The 20,075-nt window shown below is 36.4% G+C and overlaps 1 protein-coding gene across 4 annotated transcripts in view; it reads left to right on the top strand.

The window, feature by feature from the left end:
- The window catches only part of HMCN1 (hemicentin 1), a 454,683-nt gene that overhangs the window by 102,487 nt on the left and 332,121 nt on the right, over positions 1–20,075 (top strand). For all 4 annotated transcript variants that reach the window (XM_055319154.1, XM_055319153.1, XM_055319155.1 and 1 more), the window contains exon 2: positions 2,957–3,027. In XM_055319154.1, coding sequence (XP_055175129.1) covers positions 2,957–3,027 — 71 coding nt within the window. The remainder of the gene's footprint in view (positions 1–2,956; positions 3,028–20,075) is intronic.

Raw genomic sequence — 20,075 nt, 5'->3', positions numbered from 1 at the left:
AACTTTTTTTTTTTTCACCACCAGAGCTTTCAATTTCATCTTCACTGGACCTCAAATTTTGTTGTCTGTAGATAAAGAGAGTGACCTAAATAGTCTTTAATGTCCTTCTAGCTCAGTGCTTCTACTTGGAGATTGATGATTGATTGATTGATTGATTTTTGGTAGATTTTCTTTATAAACAGCTAGATAAAAGTAACTGAATAATGTGGAGATGATCTCTGCATTCTGTTAAATGCTATGCACCTTCATTTTTCTCATGCATGTCTTTGTTGTAAAGATATTATCAAAACAACATTAAAGAAAATTGGAGAAAAGGCAAAATATTCAAGGGGTAGGACTTAAATCAGGCTTTTTAGAATGAGTGGCATATGGGTAGATGAAAGACAGTGGGGGGTGGGAGATCCCTGGGTGACTCAGCGGTTTAGTGCCTGCCTTTGGCCCAGGGCATAATCCTGGAGTCCCAGGATGGAGTCCCACATCAGGCTCTCTGCATGGAGCCTGCTTCTCCCTCTGCCTGTGTCTCTGCCCCCCCCATCTCTCATGAAAAAAAATAAATAAAATCTTAAGAAAAAGAGAAACAGTGGGGATGGCCATGGGGGTAGTGAGGAAGCTCAATAGCCTCATGCTTAGTATCCTCATACTTCACAAAATTGGATTAATTGAAGAGAGACTTGGAATGTCTTGGAGAATTCCCATTTAATTCTGTAAGCAACAGAGGACCGTGTTCAGGCAGGAAGAGAGGACAAAGTTGTACCTGCTGCATGTCATCAAAGGTTTGGCAGGGGATGAAACCAAAATGAGCAAAAAAGGAAGAGAAGAGGAAATTGCTCATAACACAACTGGCACAGGGCTGTATTAAGTGAGGAGGAAGACTGGAATGGAAGCAGGTTCTGAGAGGGAGGAGGGCTGATTTTGCCAAATAGTCATATCATTCAATTCAAAAGAGTTGGAAAGGTTACTTGCAGCTGGAGGGATATGGCAGTTCAGCAAAGCCCTCACCTCTCCGGAGTATTTCTCATAACTGATAAAAGATTTATCTCAGCTGTCCAGTGTAGTTTGCAAAAATGCTTCTTAATGAGCTTCAGGAAGGATTTCCTATCTTTGCTGAAAACAAATGGGTATTTGAGTCTATGGATATAAATGAAGGCTAATCAGTCCTCTTATTTTAGTAGCAGTCTTTGATCTCTACTCTTGAAGAACAGGCATATATCCAGGGCTATTTTTTAAATTCTTATTATAGGGAATATTCTTGTGTGTGTGCCCTCTTTATTCTTACGTAGTTGCTTTCCTCTAGTATTCTTCGTATTTTTTTCTAATTCTTGCACTTTGAATTCTAGAATTATTTCAGTATTATGCCATGTAAGAACATAGAAGTTTGGCTTGACAATGCTGCTGACAATTTATATGTCAGGGTGTAACTGTCTGGCATATTCTTTGCTATTTTGCATTCCTTTGCAAAGTATGCCTTTGTTTAGTCTTGAGGGAGTAGGCTTCTATGATTTTCCATATACTTGGGACAAGACTTTCGCATAACTAATAACTGTTCTGCTTGGTATGGAATGCAGATGTTTGCATTTTCACACAGTTTCTCCAGTTGCTTCTCCATTCCTTTTGCATACTGCAAGGTGTCTAATCTATGATGAAGGATAGAGACATTTTTTTTTCATGTGATTTCTAAGAAAAAATTACATGGGTTATGGCAGACAAATTGGGCTTTCTTTCCAGTTTACCTCATTAATTTCTAACATCTTACAGTCTGTTTTTGTGTTGTATTTAGCACATTATAGAAAGCCTAATTATTATCCTTTGAAGTCATAAAGTCTTTTTCTAGGAGTATGCCTTTGAAGCTAGAAAGTGTCTTATAAAAATTCAATGTTAATAAATATTTCTTATAATTTTGTATTGTAGTTGCACATTATCATTTTGAATGGAGCCTGTATCTTCAATAGATAAAATAGAAAACTTTTCATCCACTCTGGGAATTTAAGATCATACTTCTGTGCACATAATACTCTGATGAATTTTAATACTATATTACTTAAATATGTGGATGTTTCTTAAGGAAGTAATTGATACCTATAAAGGCCATTTCCACTTGGCTTTTTAAAGGTTGCTTTTTTTAAAAAAATATGATCTTTTTGGATTAAAATGTTTACTATTGACAAGCTGTATCATATATAAAAATATATTGCCAACTTAACCCACTCTGGTATTTGGGCTCTTTCTTTTCACCTGACTTACTTCAGTCCTGATTTTCCAAGGAATGCAGTGGCTCTACTTATTCCCATTTGGAGTGGTGATTTGTGCAGTCATGAGAGTGACAGTGACCACAAAGGTGGTTATGGTAGTCAGTGTCAGCTCAGGAGAATGGTGATAGTGATGGACAGCAACCCCAGCTGGGGGGAAAGAAGTGACAGGACTAGTTCCTGAACTTTTAATGTTCTCATTTCAGTGCTTCTGCCAGTTCTTAAAAAACCCTGTGGCATTGAAGTTCATTCATTTGTTTTTATGTTGTTTAATGTTAAATTTTTTATTTTGAACCAATTTGGACTTAACGAAGTTGCAAACAAGTTACAATATAAAATTGAGAAAATAGAATTATAGGCTGAATAAGTGATTAGAGTCTTGCAACAAAGTAGGTATTCAATAAATGTTCACTGAACAATGAGAGTAAAAAGGGACTGAACCTAGGGTCTCCTGACTCTTTGTCTTATGACATTTTTGATTGCCCCTTTGCATTTCCTGAAGCTAAAAATTCACCCTGCATAAGCATGATTTCCAGAAAATTGTAAGTAATTCTTTGATAGCTATAAACTGAGAAACTGTTGTTTTGCAGGCTATATATTTCTTATTAATAAATAACCATGTAGTGGAAAATAGAAAGACATTTGCAGACACAATAAAGTCTTTAATGCATTTGATTACAATTTATCCTATGCTATTTTTATCTTCATAGAAATTGGCCCAGTGACAATTACCACAGATCCCAAGAAATTTCAATATGAACTCAGAGAACTGTATGTTCAGGTAAGTGCTTGCTTTCAGTTTTATTTGTTTTAGGGGAAAGGAAAATCATCCTTTTAACTTTTGTCTGATTTCATTTATTTTTAAATCTGATAGAAATAATTGTTGGGTTTTAAGTTCTAGTACAACTTCTTTTTCTCACTTGAGTACTGAATGAATTGAACAATAGAAATAGGAGTGGGGCAGATTGGATTCATCTTCATTTATGCATCATCTGTGGCTGCTTTCATGCAACAATAGCAGATATAAGTAGTTTTGACAGACTATTTGGCCCTCATAGCTTAAGATATTTACTATATATGATCTTCTACAGAAGAAGTTTACTGAACCTTGCTCTGAGTGAGTCCCTTCATTGAGAGTCATAAGCAACAGTTAATCCTTTCCCTATAACAGAAATGATATAATTAAAATTTGATATTCTATGCTATAAATCAACTGTATAAAAATTTTTGACCCTAAATATAATTTGGTTATTAGAGAAGAATAACATTGGTTTAGCTGTTATTCTGAAAACAGGACTTGGAGATAGGGTTAGTATGTACCTTCTCCCTAGTGGTGCTTTGAGATCATTGTTGCTAAATCTATTAATTAAAACAAAAACCTTGCTCTTTGGGGCTGCTTCACCATACTACCCTCAATGGATCATCTCTGCTGTAGTCATTTCCAAATCTTTGACCACTCCCCATCGTTCATCTAAGCTATTGCTACCTGGATCTTTGAGTACCTTTCTCCTTCAGGGCTGTCACTATTCTAGGGACTTCAGCATTAATGGGAATGACCTGTCAGAACCTTCTCCCCTCAATTCCTTGACCTGCTAGTCATCTTCAATAACCTGTTCTTTACTTCATCGCAGTCTTCCATTCCCACACACAGCCTCTGGACCTTATCATCACTAATCCATTCACCTCTCAAATCACTAATTCAAGCATCTGAACTGCCAGCAGCAACCATCTGTCCACTAAGCTTTTTGGCATAATTATTTACAACTGCTTCTTCACCTCCATTGGACACTATCCTGTCTCCCAGGTCATCAAATCTCTCCTTTTTTTTTTTTTTACTTTCCTCCAATCTAGCTCAGAGTTCTATCATTTCAAAAACACATCTTGTTCCTTCTTGTCTTTTGCTTTTCAGTTCAAAAGGAAAAACCTCATTCCTCTCTGACTCCAGTTATCTGCATAATTCATGCCTGTCCACCAGTGGCCAAGTGCTGTTGAAGTCTCACAACAGGGCAGGTTGATTCCACTGTAAATACAAACCCACGTGTCTCCACTGAACTCTTCAATACTCCCATGATCTTACTGTGTTTCTTTGGTCAATTAAATCTCTCATTTCTCCCAGTGACAATTACAGATCTTGTCTACTCTTTTTAAACCTCCACCCCTCAACCTGTTACTACTGGTTGTTTCAGTGAGTGACCTACTCTGAGCGAGTGACCTCACTTAACTATTTCAAACATAGGCACATACAAATTGCAGCCCTCCCTTCCTCATATCTCAAATCCACTGACATCTGGCACCCATCCTATTCTCATTCTTTACTCGATCTCAGCTCTTTGGCTTTCTCAGGATCCTAGGACTCTCAAACAGTTTCTCTCAACTGCTTAAAAGTTCCCATTTACTCTTAAGTGTGTCCTAGTCTCAACAAAACACAAACAAATCCGAACAAACCAAAACATAAAAAGCAAATCAAATCCTCTTATAAATAATTTTTCTCAAATCCTCTTATAAGTAATAACTTTTATTCTTTATAGTTCCTTCAGTGTCAAGAAAGTTGTCTGTATTTACCATCATTTCTCCATACCCGCCCCCTCCTTATCCCTCCATCTTTGTCACTCTAGTCCCCACAGCCCCACTCCATCAAAGTAGTTCTAGCTGGTGACATGTGAACTCTGTCTTGTTAAATGCAGCGGAAGCATTTCAGTCATCAGCATATTATATGGACACCTTTGTTGTCTTTAACAAATACATCCTTCCCTACACTCTCATTTTTCTTTCCATTTTTCCTCAGCTTCCTGGGCAGCTCTTTCCATTGCTCCATACTTGGTCCTAAATCCCTGCTCTTTGTCCTCTGTTTGCTACCTTTGTGAATGATGCCTGCAATATTCTGGTTATACTACCAAAAAATCTGGATCATCCTTAATATACACCTCCCTTTTCCCCAACATCCAAACCATCAGGTCTTGGTTTTTAACTTTCTAAGTATTTTTTATATCCTCCCTTTAAGCAAAATCATCCATACCCACATAAATATTTCTAGCCTAGACTTTTCCTCTAAGATACAGACCCTTATGTCAGTCTCCTGGATGTCACAATGGCCCTCTCCAGTGAAACTCATAATGTGCCCTTTCCATTGCTCCCTACTTGGTCCTAAATCCTTGCTCTTTGTCCTCTATTTGTCATCTTTGTGAATGATGCCTACAATATTCTGGTTATACTACCAAAAAGTCATAATCCCCTTTCCCTCAATATCCAAACCATCAAGTCTTGGTTTTTAACTTTCTAAATATTTTTCATGTCAATTGACTTCTATTTCTGTTGCTACTACCCTAGTCCCAATGACTATATCTTTAGCCTAAACAAATGCAAAAAAACACTTCTAAGTGATTTTCCTGTATTTACTCTTGCTTTTATTTTCCAGGCTATTCTCTATTTTAAGAACAAAATGATCTCAAAATATGTCTCTGAACATTTTCCCCTAATGCCCTCTGCAGTCATCTGCCCTCATCAAATTCGTCCCAGGATTTTGAATCACCTGAGATCTGTCTCAGTTTCAGCTCTGCCTAGAGCCACTCTCTCCTTTGGGCTCTGTGCTCTATCTTAGGGGCCTTGCATAGAGCCTCCCCATGTGTGTGTCCTCACCCATCTCCTGGTGACATTTTTACACATAGTCTTCTCGTTAGATAGGAAGTTCCTGTCCTTCGTCCTGCCTTCATTTCCACATTCCCTTAACCTAGTATGAAATCCTGTATTCAAAGTCTAATCTTGAATGTCACTTCCTCAGAGATCCTGCCCTGTCCTCCAGGCTTACTCCTATCTCACTGCCTCTCTCCATCACAAAGTAGTTGGGATTTCACATTGAAGAATCATGTCTGATTTAGCTCATCACTACCCTAGTACCCTTACTCTTTGATGAATGAATGACAGATGAATGAATATGCCACTATATATGAATCAGCAGAGTCCAAATTAGAGTTTGAAGTTTAATAGCTTGGTTTTACTGTTAGGTGAATGATTTGATTTGTAACTGTGCATGGTATGAGCATAATGGGGGCATAGGGTGAAAAAAACCAAAGCTTGGCATTCCAAATATGTATTCAGTCATGTTTCTTTTATTGTGCCTATCTCTACAATTTTTAAGTTATATACTAAAATAAGCTATATTTCATAAGTATATAAATAGATTTGTATAGTTATCCCTCATCTATTTCTCTTTTACTAAATTTATTCTGATGATCTTTTCCACTAATAATCCTCTATTTCCTTTCTCTTATACTATGTCATTCTTTTTCAATCATTTCTTGATACTTAGAATTTACTTTTCTGTCCCTCAATAAGGAAATTCTTTGCCATTTTGGATGTCCAGATCCTCTGAAAAAAATCTTTCCATAAACATTTCTGCTCTGTACATGGATCATGGGAATTAGAAATTGTATTGTGCTGGTTGTTAAAATTTGTATGATGCCTTATTCTGCCATGAGCTCCTGTGAGCAAGAGCCTTGTAGCTCTTGTTGAGCTTCTGATTGACCTGTGGGATGAACTGGTATATTCATTAGAGTGGACTTAAATAGCTGTTGAATAAATAGATGGTATATGAGTATAGCCTCTTTTAAAAATTTAGATTTTGATAGTAAAAACTATATCAAATATAATTTAAACTTTCCTTGATGGTACAAAGGATAACTTAAAGACCTAATTATCACTTTTCATTACACGGAGATTCAGAAGGGCTGAGTAGTGGAGATTTCTAGCTGAGAGAATATTAAGAAAGGATTTACAATATTCATTTTTTTCTATGCAAATATACAGCTGAACTGTATTCTTTAATATCTGGCTAGAATGAAAATCCCAACTTTCTCAGTGAGACCTGGTACTGGTACTTCCTGATTTTGCTGCCTGTCCCTTTCTTCTGTTCTGAGAGGGTCTTCAAGGAGTTACCTCTATGCTCCATTTGTCTCCACGGTGAAGGATCATGACTCATATTTTATTGACTCCCTCCCCAGAGTCCTGGTGCTCACCTTCTGGAATTGAGCCCAATACAGGCACTCCATAGGGTTATATCATATCTCTGTTCAAGAAAATAATCTTTGTTTTTCTTTCCTCCTGGAATTGAAGCTGGTGTACGTTTCTCTGGAGGTTTTCTGTGGACTGGATTCATGTTATGGGCTTTATTTTTGCATTATCTTGGGATCCAAGAGGATGCTTAAGTAGAACAACCAATTTGGAAAGAAAACAAATATTTACTTTTCCCCTTTATTCAATATTGGGCATTATTGTAGGCACTGGGGATACCATAGAAGTTTTTTTTTTTTTTTTCCTTTCAAAGATTCAATGTTTCTAGTTAATTATTCCTTTTTAAACGAGTGGCAAAAATTTCATTAAGTAAGGGTCAAATATGAAAAGACTCAAGGCTACATCATCGCTTAACACCTAATCTAAAGAATATATTTTGCTTTCTCTTTAGTGTTTGGTTAGAGAATATTTTATTATTTCATGAATCAGTCTAGAAACTAAATCTCACAAATTTCATAGAATTTTAGTATGAGATGCAAAATTTTGTTTTGTATATAATTTCTAGACCCCTGAGTTCTTCTTCTACCACTTTTAGTGATTCCCTCAAATCATTGGTATCACGAGCAGCAAGAATTGCTGTCCCGTTAAAATGAACTTAGCTTTTAAAAAAAATTTAAAGTCAATTAATTTTTTGTATTTGTAATAGTTTAGAAAACAAGAAAAGTAAATTTAGTTTTAAATAAATTAAACAATTGTGCATTGACATTACAGGAGGCCTGGCTACTTTCTTATAGTGATATAGGTAACTTGAAAAGCATTTAAAACTTAGAAAAAAATCACCAAACTTAAATCACTAAATTTATAACATTAATTTCATCTTCCTTTATCATCTTTCATCTGAAAAACAAGAAGTAACTTGAAAAGCATCTGCGCTTTCTCTCTGGGGAAAAGAAGGGAAGACAAATGCCAACAAATGTTATTCAAATCACACAGAGCTTGGGAAATTAGTATCTCTGTAAATATGTAATGCAAAGTCCTGTCTTGGGGTCACATTTTTATAAGAAACAATAACCTTTTTTTATTTTTAGAAAATGGTGTAGCAGTAATATTCTTTTACATCTTTTATCTATATAATTTTTTTAAAGGTTTTATTTATTTATGAGAGAGAGAGCACGAGCAGGGTTGGGGAGAGGGCAGAGGGAGAGAGAGAGAGAGGCAGACTCCTCGCTGAGCAGGGAGCCTGATGAGGACTTGATCCCTGGCCCAGGGATCATGACCAGAGCTGAAGGCAAACATGTAACCGACTGAACCACCCAGATGCCCCTTATCTATATGTTTTAAACAACAAAAAGTAATTAAACGTTTGAAATGCAAAGAAAAGGGAAGTTTTACAATAATGGAATTAAAAGCATTTGTACAGGTAGTTGGTCCCTAAAGCAAATCTATTAGTAAAATTGGCCTTTAAAAAAAGCAGGAATAAGATTAAAAATATGTAGAACAGCATTGTCACATAGTAACAAGAGAGTTATGAAGAAGATGGAGGTAAGGTTCAATTATTGCAATTCTTTAACAGAAATAAAAGGGTAAATAAACTGCAGCAGGCTGAGGTTGAGTGAAAAAAAAAAATGTTTTGCTGAAGTGTAAGAACAATTGATGCTAGGATTAACTGCCAAAGAAGACTATGAGAAACCATGGCCAGATAGGCCATGACAGTTAAAAACAGGAGGACAAGACAGTGCTGTTTTTATTTATTTATTTATTATTTATTTTTTATTTTTTTATTTATGATAGGCACACAGTGAGAGAGAGAGAGAGAGAGGCAGAGACATAGGCAGAGGGAGAAGCAGGCTCTATGCACCAGGAGCCCGATGTGGGATTCGATCCCAGGTCTCCAGGATCACGCCCTGGGCCAAAGGCAGGCGCCAAACCGCCGCGCCACCCAGGGATCCCGACAGTGCTGTTTTTAGAAGAGCAATTTATGATAACAGTTTAGTATACACTTTGTCTACTTTCTAGTATTAGTATGTTAAAAGTATGCTTTTTATTTCTAGATTTATCGGAAAATCTTCTATATGAATTTTCAAAACCAAAGTGATGTATAATAGAAGGAAATTAAGGGGCCACCTGGGTGCCTCAGTTGGTTAAACATCTGCCTTCAGCTCAGGTCATGGTTCCAGGGTCCTGGGATTGTGCCCCACATTAGGTTCCTTCCTCAGCAAGGAGTCTACTTCTCCCTCTCCCTGCTGCTTGTGGTTTCTCTCTGTCAAATAAATAAATAAAATCTTAAAAAAAAAACAAATAAATTAAGAAAAAAGAAAAATGACTAGAAAAGAAAAGGGAAGGGATTATATGTAAGTGCAGATATAGACACGCTATAAAACTATGAAAGATGTGATTTCTGTTTTTGGTTGGACATGATTCAGCTGAAGACAGCAGCTTTTATTTCTGTTCAAGTTTTCTTTCTTACAAATGCATATATATTTCTTTCTTACAAGTACAGGAGAATGGCATGTATTTAATTTAGGGAAGAAGGTGAGACAAGGATTCTACTATATGTAACTCATAATACGGGTAAAAGCTTCAAGAATAGTAGAAGCAGTGTCTGGCATAAAGTATGGGCTTGAGTTAGCTGCTATTACTTCTGTTGTACCACTTCCTCTAGTACCCTAAAGTTTTTTTTTTAAGGGAAATAATCACCAAATAATCATGCCATAAATGACCAACAATTATGGAACATGTGCCTTGTGGTTTTGCATGTAAAGTCATCCGCTGAATTCACACCCACACAAATATTCCTTTTTACAAATGAGGATACTCAAGCTTTGAGATATTAGGAAACAGGTCTTAGGTCATCAAACTGACAAATAGCAAAGCTGTCTCAAAACTGGAGGTTTTTAATGCCAAAGCCAGTGTTCTTTGTCACTCTATTTTCCTTCTAGATACTCATTTAAGAAACCTAATTAATCTAATCAAATTGACATTTCATTTGTAGAATTTGCCTTTGTATTTTATTTTAAAGTTAGGGGTATAGAAAAAGACAGATGTAGGTCTAGGGCTGGTCTCATCCTCAATGAAATGAATTTATTTCTTGAAAATTTTGGCTTTTACTACTACCTCTCATCACTTTGAGTAGTTGGCTCACCTAAAATTACTGAGTAGCAAATGAAAAAATTAATTACAAATAAAAATTGTTCTTATTGCTCAGTATATCTTCTCACTACTTACTGTGTTAAGCTTAAAATATAAGTATGACCTCACAGACACGTTGGAGAGACACATGGACAAGATGCTCTTTAAGGGATTGAAAGATAGTATTCATACTCTAGTTGTATTTGTAGATGATGTTTTGATTCATTTTTTATAGAAGGCAGTACTTTATTTTTTTAAATTTTATTTAAATTCAATTTGCTAACATATAGTATAACACCCAGTGCTCATCTCATCATGTAGCCTCCTTAATGCCCATCATCCACTTATCCCAGCCCCCCACCAACCTCCCCTTCTGCAATTCTTTGTTTCCCAGAGTTAGGAGTTGCTCATGGTTTGTTTTCCTCTCAAATTTTTCACCACTCAGTTTCCCCTCTTCCCTTATGGTCCTTTCACTATTTCTTTTATTCCACATATGAGTGAAACCATATGACAATTGTTTTTCCCCAATTGACTTATTTCACTCAGCATAATACCCTCTGGTTCCATCCATGTCAATGTAAATGGTAGGTATTTATCCTTTCTGTTGGCTGAGTAATATTCCACTGTGTGCGTGTGTGTGTGTGTGTGTGTGTGTGTGTGTATCACATCTTTATCCATTCATCTGTTGAAGGACATCATCGCTCCTTCCACAGTTTGTTTATTGTGGACATTGCTGCTATGAAGTGCAGCAATGGGGTGCAGGTGTCCCATCGTTCCACTACATCTGTATCTTTGGGGTAAATGCCCAGTAGTGCAATTGCTGGGTCATGGTTAGCTCTATTTTTAATTTCTTGAGGAAACTGCACACTGTTTTCCAGAGTGCCTGTACCAGTTTGCATTCCCACCAACGGTGCAAGAGGGTTCCCCTTTCTCCACATCCTAGCCAACATTTGTTGTTTCCTGTTTTGATTATTTTTGTTGGTAGAGTTGAAAGTTTTTGGAGTTTGAATCAAACACCTATTAAAACTTTCATTTGCTGTTAGAGTTTTCTTCTAGACCATATGAATTCTCTGAGGGACAAATAATATCCTAAATCCTCAGAAAGAAAAGAGAATGGAGGGCTGTTAGAGTTTTCTTCTAGACCATATGAATTCTCTGAGGGACAAATAATATCCTAAATCCTCAGAAAGAAAAGAGAATGGAGGGGCCTGAGTGGAAATGATTGGCTCTTTCTTTTTTTTTTTTTTTTTTTTGGGTAATGCTTGGCTCTTTTCTAGCTATCCACCCAAGTAATCTATCCAGAGCAAAAAGCAAAATGATTTCTTAGCCATCTTTTATGTGCACTTCAAAGGACAGAGAGTATAGAAGAGTACACTGACTACTGGATTACTTTTTCAAAGCAGAATATTAGGCAGAATGAGGTAGGTATGGATTATAATGATAAAAGTCTTGATTTTCTTTTCAAAATGTGCATGTGTGGGAATGTTCCAAAGGGTAAACACATGATTCATTGCAGAGTAAATATTACAGTTACATATCACAGAATAACATTTAAGAAGAGGAATTCACTCACCCATGATGCCTGGATTGACACTGTACATACTACTTACCCAACCACAAGATTATTTTATTCCCTGTAATAAGTACTGCATCTAATTTTGTCAGTTTTTAGGTGATGGTAAGGATGGAGGTTAAAATGTTTACATTGGGAGAATGATTCTTGGTCTAAAGCCAGGATTCCTAGAGAAAACTATCAGTCTCACATTGAACAAAATGAATGTACAGAAAATTAAGAGTTTCTTCTCCATCGCAGTTGATTAGCAGCAGTTCTCAAAAAGCTGTCTTTATTCTTAGGCCTTGAAAAAGTGTCAGGAAGAATTGTGGAGTCTTGGTATTGGTATTCACTTTGACTGTTATTTGTCCAGTTATTCCATCAGATGTCTGAATCCCTTCCAGAAACCTATCAATACCTCAGAAATGAACTAACCCCAGTTAGGAATTTAATAGTACTGGTCTTCATCACCAGATAATACATGGGGCCCTCCTCCAGAGTGATGTCCTAAAGCCTGTGTTGGTGTTCAAGGCTGATATGGGCTTTCTTTGGCAGTCATAGCATATTATTGAATTCAGGTGCAGTCATCAGCTCACTCTGTCAGATTTCCTCTTATAAACTTTAAACCATGTTTCCATCCTTCTAGATTCATGTTGATTTTTGAAAATCCTCATTTATCTAGTCTGTTTATATATATATGAGTCTCCTCCTGTGAAATGATCTAGATCTTAGTTCATCAGTTTTGTTTAATGACTATTAGCTCTTAAACAACCCATACAACTTGTCTATCTCCAACTTACCTATATGAATTATAATGTTCATAAATTACAATGATTTTATTATTAAAAATGCATTGTGTTGATCATTTTTTTTTGCCAAGGCCTAAAATTACATAAGCAGTATAAATAACGTTTTTAACCCATAAAACACACATTACACAATCACAAAATTATGATCTCAACTACCCCGTAACAAAGATAATACCAAATATAAAATCCATATGTGACTGTTAGAGTAGAAAGAAGACAGAGATTTTAGTGGGCAGGCTGTGTCTGAGGAGTATTAAGGAAAGACAGAAGAAGGGTCACAGCCCAAGGAAAACAAGGAGAAATAAAGCCTGCCTAATCCTGGAATAAGCAGATGATGAATGGTTGCAAGGGCCTCCTTAGGCTCACAACCCTGCCCTCTTCTGGCTCATTCTCTTTGAGCAAACAAGGGAGCCATATATTAGGAGAAATCAGGAATCCCAACCAGGGACCAGGGCAGTGTCTTAATTTGGTGGGAAAAGAAAAGGTCACTATAAAAAGATATAGAATCCTTGAAGGACAAAGGAAATAATTCTCTAGGTAGTATGAAGGCATATATCACCTTCTGATTTATTAATCACAATATTGAGTGGCTGGTACGTTGTATATCCTTTACGATTATTTAAATTGAAGTGACTGAATCTCCCCCTAAGACCAACATGAAAGAAGTTCCAAAAAATTGAAAGATCAGTTGTTGAAGAGTTAGATCCTCACTACTGACAGGTGATAACCTGAAAGCCTGGAAATGGTTGTAATTGTTAACTGTTAATGCAGTTAGTCTGAAAGCAAGGTCTACTGTTTTGTGATGCCTTTTTTTAAATTTATTTATGATAGTCACAGAGAGAGAGAGAGAGAGAGAGAGAGAGAGGCAGAGACATAGGCAGAGGGAGAAGCAGGCTCCATGCACCGGGAGCCCAACGTGGGATTCGATCCCAGGTCTCCAGGATCGCGCCCTGGGCCAAAGGCAGGCGCTAAACCACTGCGCCACCCAGGGATCCCTGTTTTGTGATGCCTTGATTTGGATTCCATCTTCTCCAAACTAGTAAAGGGCAGTATGGTGGACTGCCTGGACTGTAACATCTTGTGATTATAGAGATTTGAAGTTTGGGCTCTGATATACTCTGGTTATCTCAGTATATCCCTGCTGTGTTTTCTGTAAGTGATGAAGACCAAATGTCACTTAATACATTAGGACTTGATAGTCATTTTGATTTATTTTATACTTGCTTGCATGCAACTTTGTTTTAGGTTGAATGCAATGTAATGGTTTCCATATGTACCTTCTGTTTTCTTTGTCATAGAATCACACAACTGTGTTTTTTAAGGAAGAGAACTGAGGGTTATAAACTTTGGTTCAGCTTAAGACTGAGTTTCATTCCTAAATTTTACAGGTAAAGGGTAAATGACACAAATAAGACACTTCGAGCAGTGCGTGTTCCACATGAAGAAAAATATGGTCTGACTTTAAAACAAGGCATAGTAGGTTAGGTTAGAATAAAGGTAAGTGTTATAAGGTCACTAATACTTATTTTGGACTTAGGCATGAACCTGCCAAGAAAGTTTCTTTTTTTTTTTCATTGCTTAGAGTTAGGCTTATCTGGGTAACTAGTATAAACACTAGTTCAGTGAAAATGGATGCTGAGACTAGAAGAATTGATGAGTTGACTAGAAGAGAAATAATAAAGCATGGGTGAGAGCCTGCTCTGAGATTAGCTTCCTAGTACTCTGACCCCTTGTTTGATGGGCATTTTCCCATTAGGTTTTGGATAGGGACCTCATTTTTCTCCAACTCCTCTCAGGGTTTAAAGGTTCGGTTTATTTCAGTGCCACTCCCACATTGTCTTGTATTTAGAAAAGACAGCATGATAGTCTCTGTTTTATTACTCCCTGGGCTGATAAGATTTCTTTTCATTCTTATTTTATCTTGCTTTTCAGGAATTTAATTTTTAAACACAATTATCACTAACTCTGAAGTTACAGTTTTTTTTTTCTTTAATTCCAGGAGCGACATTTCTGTAAAAGTTCACATGCTTCTGTTTTTCCAGTACACATTTTTTTTTCAATCTGAAGTATATTTGGCAGCTTAGTAAATTGTAACCATCGGTAGAATGATAAAGATAAGTGAATACCAACATACCGAGCAAGAATATGCCTACTAATATAGATAAGCTATATTTCACAGTTCAAGTAAAAACACAAAATTAAGTCAGGCTCTTCTCACTTTACATTTTTGTGTATGTGTGTAGGTTTATGTGGTTTTAGGAGATACGTTTACATAAGCATGTTTGTTTTCTTTTGTTAAATATTCAACCTGACATCATTCCAGGATTGAGAGAGAGGGAGGCCAAGAGACAAAGAGACAGAGAAAGATACAGAGATATGACAGGAGGAGTTAGTTTTATATACCACTAAGAATATACTTATATAGGCATTTGAACTTTTAGCTCTGGAATTATTACTTGAAAGGAGATGGGCTAGGCTTGGGTAAAGCCCAGGCTGAACACAGAAAGCTTGCTTAGGCTGTGTCAAGATTGCTTTTGCTAGCAGGAGAGAGAGTAAGGAGTCGTCAGGAAAGCTGCAGGTTACTTTGAGACAGTTGTCCCAAATGCATTAGAGGAACTGTAAAAATCTGCCACAGGAGGAACGATGATCCATAGTCAGAAAAGTTACTGCAGCTTAAACAGGAAACCCTTCTTGTTCAGGACTGTCATAGCCACAGTTTGCAAAAAGTGCAGGTATTGCTTAATGCAATGTAGTGTCAGTTAGATGTACATTCCTGAGGTCTTTTATCTGTTGTAGCCTTTTCTTTTTCTTTTCATTACATCAGGTATATTGCCCTGTAAATTGTGATAGTGGTACCGGGAATAAAAAGGAATTTTTAACTTTTCAAAAAAGAAAAAAAAAAAGATTGCTTTTGCACAATCTCATTATTTATTCATTTACTACTATTTACTCACTATTCATTCATTTATCCCTTCATTAATCAAACCACAATGGAACACTAACTGAGTTCCTCAAGGAACAAAGATCAAGTGGGAAGAAACAGATAAATTATAACACAACTCAACAAATGCTACAATAGAAGAATGAAAAATATTCGGTGGGTATGTGGAGAATGAGAACCTTTTTTTCCTCTGACAGGCTACTTGCTTGTGGTCACAGAGTTGATGAAGGTTGTAAAATGCCTCTCTGGAGTTTGTACAAAGTCTCAGGCCAGAGAGAATTGAGTTCCAATCTCTGTTCTTTCACTTAGTGGTTATGTGACCCTAGGAAAGGGGTTTTCAAAATTTAGTGCGTGGCAATGTAATGTGCTAAAAATGATACCTACCTCATCAGTTAATGTAAAGTGTGTAATAATATAGTGGATGTGATAATACTGTCTTAGTGCTTGGCTTAGAGGAGGTATCCACTGAGCTATTAGAAGTAGAGTGTAATATTACCAATAAAAGGGTCAATTAAATTAATGAGGCTTTTCACAGATTTACATTCATCAGTTCTAAATTTCTCCATTGGGCAGCCCAGGTGGCTCAGCGGTTTAGCCCCTGCCTTCAGCCCAGGGCCTGATCCTGGAGACCTGGGATCGAGTCCCACATCGGGCTCCCTGCATGGAGCCTGCTTCTCCCTCTGCCTGTGTCTCTGCCTCTCTCTCTCTCTGTCTCTCTCATGAATAAATAAATAAAATCTTTAAAAAAATAAATTTCTCCATTAAAGATGTTTTATGAAATATTATTTTACTTTTTTTTCCCATTTGGTATTCAAGTCAAAACATAAAATGTTAAGATTTTTTTTTAAAGGACTACTGTTTTTTTAAGTTTGGAACTAATGTAAAATAGTTTGTTTTTAGCGTTTCAGTTACAGTCCCATTTTCTCCAATTTAAAAATCTGTGCATGAGTTTGACACAGATCAACCTAAAATATCTGACTTTGTGAGGTTTATTTATAAACATGGACATTTTGACAATAATTCTCTTTAGTCCTCTTCTGCCAAAACTGAGTTTAAGATTCAGATGATCAGTTAGTTATTTGAGAAACACTATTAGCAAATCTGTAGGACAAGTTTCATATATATATATGGAAAAACTTAATGAACTTTTAGAGTAGGTTGTCATTTGATTCCTGATCCTTAGTAAATTAAAAAATTTGAATTTTGTTTTTAATAACTTCTGCCAGCAAGCAAAGTTCATGGAAAACTTTTAGATCAAAGCAGCAGTCTTACAAATAATAGTCTAGAATGAAGCCTACATAACTAAACCATTCTAAAGCAGTGCTGTCTGACAAAAATATGATGTGAACTGCATATGTAATTTTTAAAAACAGTTTAATTTTAATAAAATTTTAAACTCAGTTATATCAAAAATATTATCAACATGTCATCAATATGAAAAATTAGAAAAATTCTTTAGTTTTTCAATTTACATTTTAATTAATTAAAGTAAAATAAAATATTTGGTTCCTTAGTTTCCCTAGCTGTATTTCAAATGCTCAGTAACCACTCAAGGCTTGTTTGTGGCCATTGTATTAGATAGCACATATCAAATGTATTCTAGATCATTTTAATGATTATTTATGATTTAAAATGATTAGAAATTCAAACTCAAGTGAGCTCTTATAAGGATATAACATTATACTTCTTTTGGGGAAAAAACGTTTTTATTTTCAAGACCATGCATCCACATGAGATAGATAAATAGTTTCACTAAGATATAAATTACAAGTTAACATTATTTAATTTTCAGTTATCCACTAATCTAGCTAAGCAAAAAGGTAATAATGTAAAGATATTGTACTATTTTGGAAAGAGAAGAGTTGTTTCTGATTAATAGAGTAAATTTGCACACAAGTCAAGTGGCTCAAAGACTGCCCTTTACTATCTGGACAAGGCTTATCATTTTTGTCATTCCTAGCGTATATCCCTGGAGGTTTCTTAGCTGTTATGATTTTTGACCCATAGAAGACTTCTCCTAGCCTCTTGATATTAGGTGACAATTAGCAAGAGGCAATTAATCTCTCCTTAGGACCATTCTACCACAGAGCTAGCTGTATTGTGTACTTGGTCATTCAACAAATGCTTGTGGAATGGGTAAATTTTATATTGTGATTCACATTCATGTGCATGATGTCAAGCACAGATGGGGAATGTTTCTGTTTAAGCTTCTGAAAATACAATAGGAATTTAGTTTTTTGAGCAGTCCAGAATATTCATTACATTTACTTGAAGTTGACTTCAAGTAAAAATTATTCCCATGCAATACATTAAATATATGCAACATATTAAAGCTATTAACATTCCCAGTAGCTATTTCCCCCATTCCTAGTACACAAATGCTTAAGCAAGGACATTTTGAGCACACAATAATCCCCCCAAATAACTATTATGCAGAGGAAAACATGGTATATCACTGAAGTGTAAAGCATACTAGAGTAAATCTGAAGAATGAATTATATTTGATGGGGAAAAAAGAGAAAATTTTAGAGAGGGAAAGGCATATCATCTCAACCTTAGAAGGAAAATAGTTCAATTTGTCAAATGTTTACTCAGCAATTACTATATGACAGCAAATACTATGAACTCAGGACTTAAAAGACTTGGCAAAGTACAGTTACAGCTTATAGCAAATGGGGAGAATTTAGCCATGCATATATTGATGAGGAGTGTTGATGGTGGAAATGGAGTAGTAGAAAGATAAATGAAAATACTAAAGACATTACAGTGTAAAGAAAGGGCATATTCAAAGAACAGGAAATAGTCTTAGCTTAAAGGAAGCAAGTTATGGTGGGGGAGCAGTAGGAGATAGGAAATTAGAAAATTTGATTCAACACAAGTAGTGAAAGATTTTAGGTAAGAGCATGATCTAGATAGCTCTTTACTTCAGGAAAAATAAAGTTTGGTGGTAGGCAGAGCAGAAGGTTAGATTGGAGACTATACTCTGAACAAAATCAATGATAAGAGTGAATTATAGGAAGTAAGGAGGAAGGGAGGAGACTGATTTATGATGGAAGTAGAGAAATATGGTTTGACTACTGATTAGATGAAGGAAGAAATCAAAATGACTTCTATTTTGAACCTGATTATGGAGGCAGGTAATTTGATTAACAAAAATAAGGAAGATATGGTTGGGGAAAATCTAATGAGTTCTACTTTAAAACCATGGAATTGTGGAGACCTATAGAACATCTGGGAGTAGATTTTTTTAAAAGATTTATTTATTTATTTATGATAGACATAGAGAGACAGAGAGGCAGAGACACAGGAGGAGGGAGAAGCAGGCTCCATGCCGGGAGCCCAACGTGGGACTCGATCCCGGGACTCCAGGATCACGCCCTGGGCCAAAGGCAGGCGCTAAACTGCTGAGCCACCCAGGGATGCCAATAGGAGTAGATTTTTTTTTTAAAGATTTTATTTATTTATTCACGAGAGAGAGAGAGAGAGAGAGAGAGAGAGAGAGAGAGAGATTGGCAGAGACACAGGCAGAGGGAGAAGCAGTCTCCATGCAGGGAGCCCGACGTGGGACTCCATCCCAGGTCTCCAGAGATCACGCCCTGGCTGAAGTTGGCACTAAACTGCCGAGCCAACCGGGCTGCCCTAAGAGTATATGTTTAACAAACTATTGAAAATATAAACTTGGGGGTCCCAAAAAAAATTGGGTGGCTCAGTTGGTTGGGCATCTGGCTCTTGGTTTTGGCTCAGGCTATGATCTCATGGGTTGTTAACTCGAGCCCTAAATAGGGTTCTGCACTTGGCAGGGAGTCTACTTGAGGATTCTCTCCCTCTGCCCTTCCCCTCACTCTCTTACATACACATACTCTCTCTTTCTCTCTCAAATAAATAAATAAATAAATAAATAAATAAATAAATAAGTAAATAAATCTTTTTTAGAAATGTAAACTTAGAATTTCGAAGGTAAACACAGTTTGAAGATAGAAGTATACAAGTTTTTGAGAACAGTATTATCTACTAAATTAAATGTCATGAACACACACGTAAGTTATGGTGGAGATAGGTGATAAGTTCTGCAAAAATAGGAAGGACTGTTAACTGAGTAAAATTCCTGGGAGTCTGCAGCTGACTTCTTCTCAGATGAAGATCAGGTTACTACAATGTTCAGTCCCCTAGCATTAAGAAAATGACATAGTATTTCATGAATGTCTCAATTTAAGAAGCACTTCATAACAATTGGAGTTCTGTTCCAACTCATTTAATAAATGGTGCTCCCAACCTGTAAGTTTTGAGTGGGATCCAAAGCAAGAAAATATTCTCCAGTTTGTCCAAACTGCAGTGTAAACAGTTCAAATGCCTGGCTCTTTTGACCCTGATCAGATCTATGGTGCTCAGGA

The sequence above is a fragment of the Nyctereutes procyonoides genome, unplaced genomic scaffold (assembly GCF_905146905.1).
Source record: "Nyctereutes procyonoides isolate TBG_1078 unplaced genomic scaffold, NYPRO_anot_genome, whole genome shotgun sequence".
Taxonomy (NCBI): domain Eukaryota; kingdom Metazoa; phylum Chordata; class Mammalia; order Carnivora; family Canidae; genus Nyctereutes; species Nyctereutes procyonoides.
Note: the sequence above shows the minus strand (reverse complement) of the source record. Positions and strands in the feature narration are given on the sequence as shown.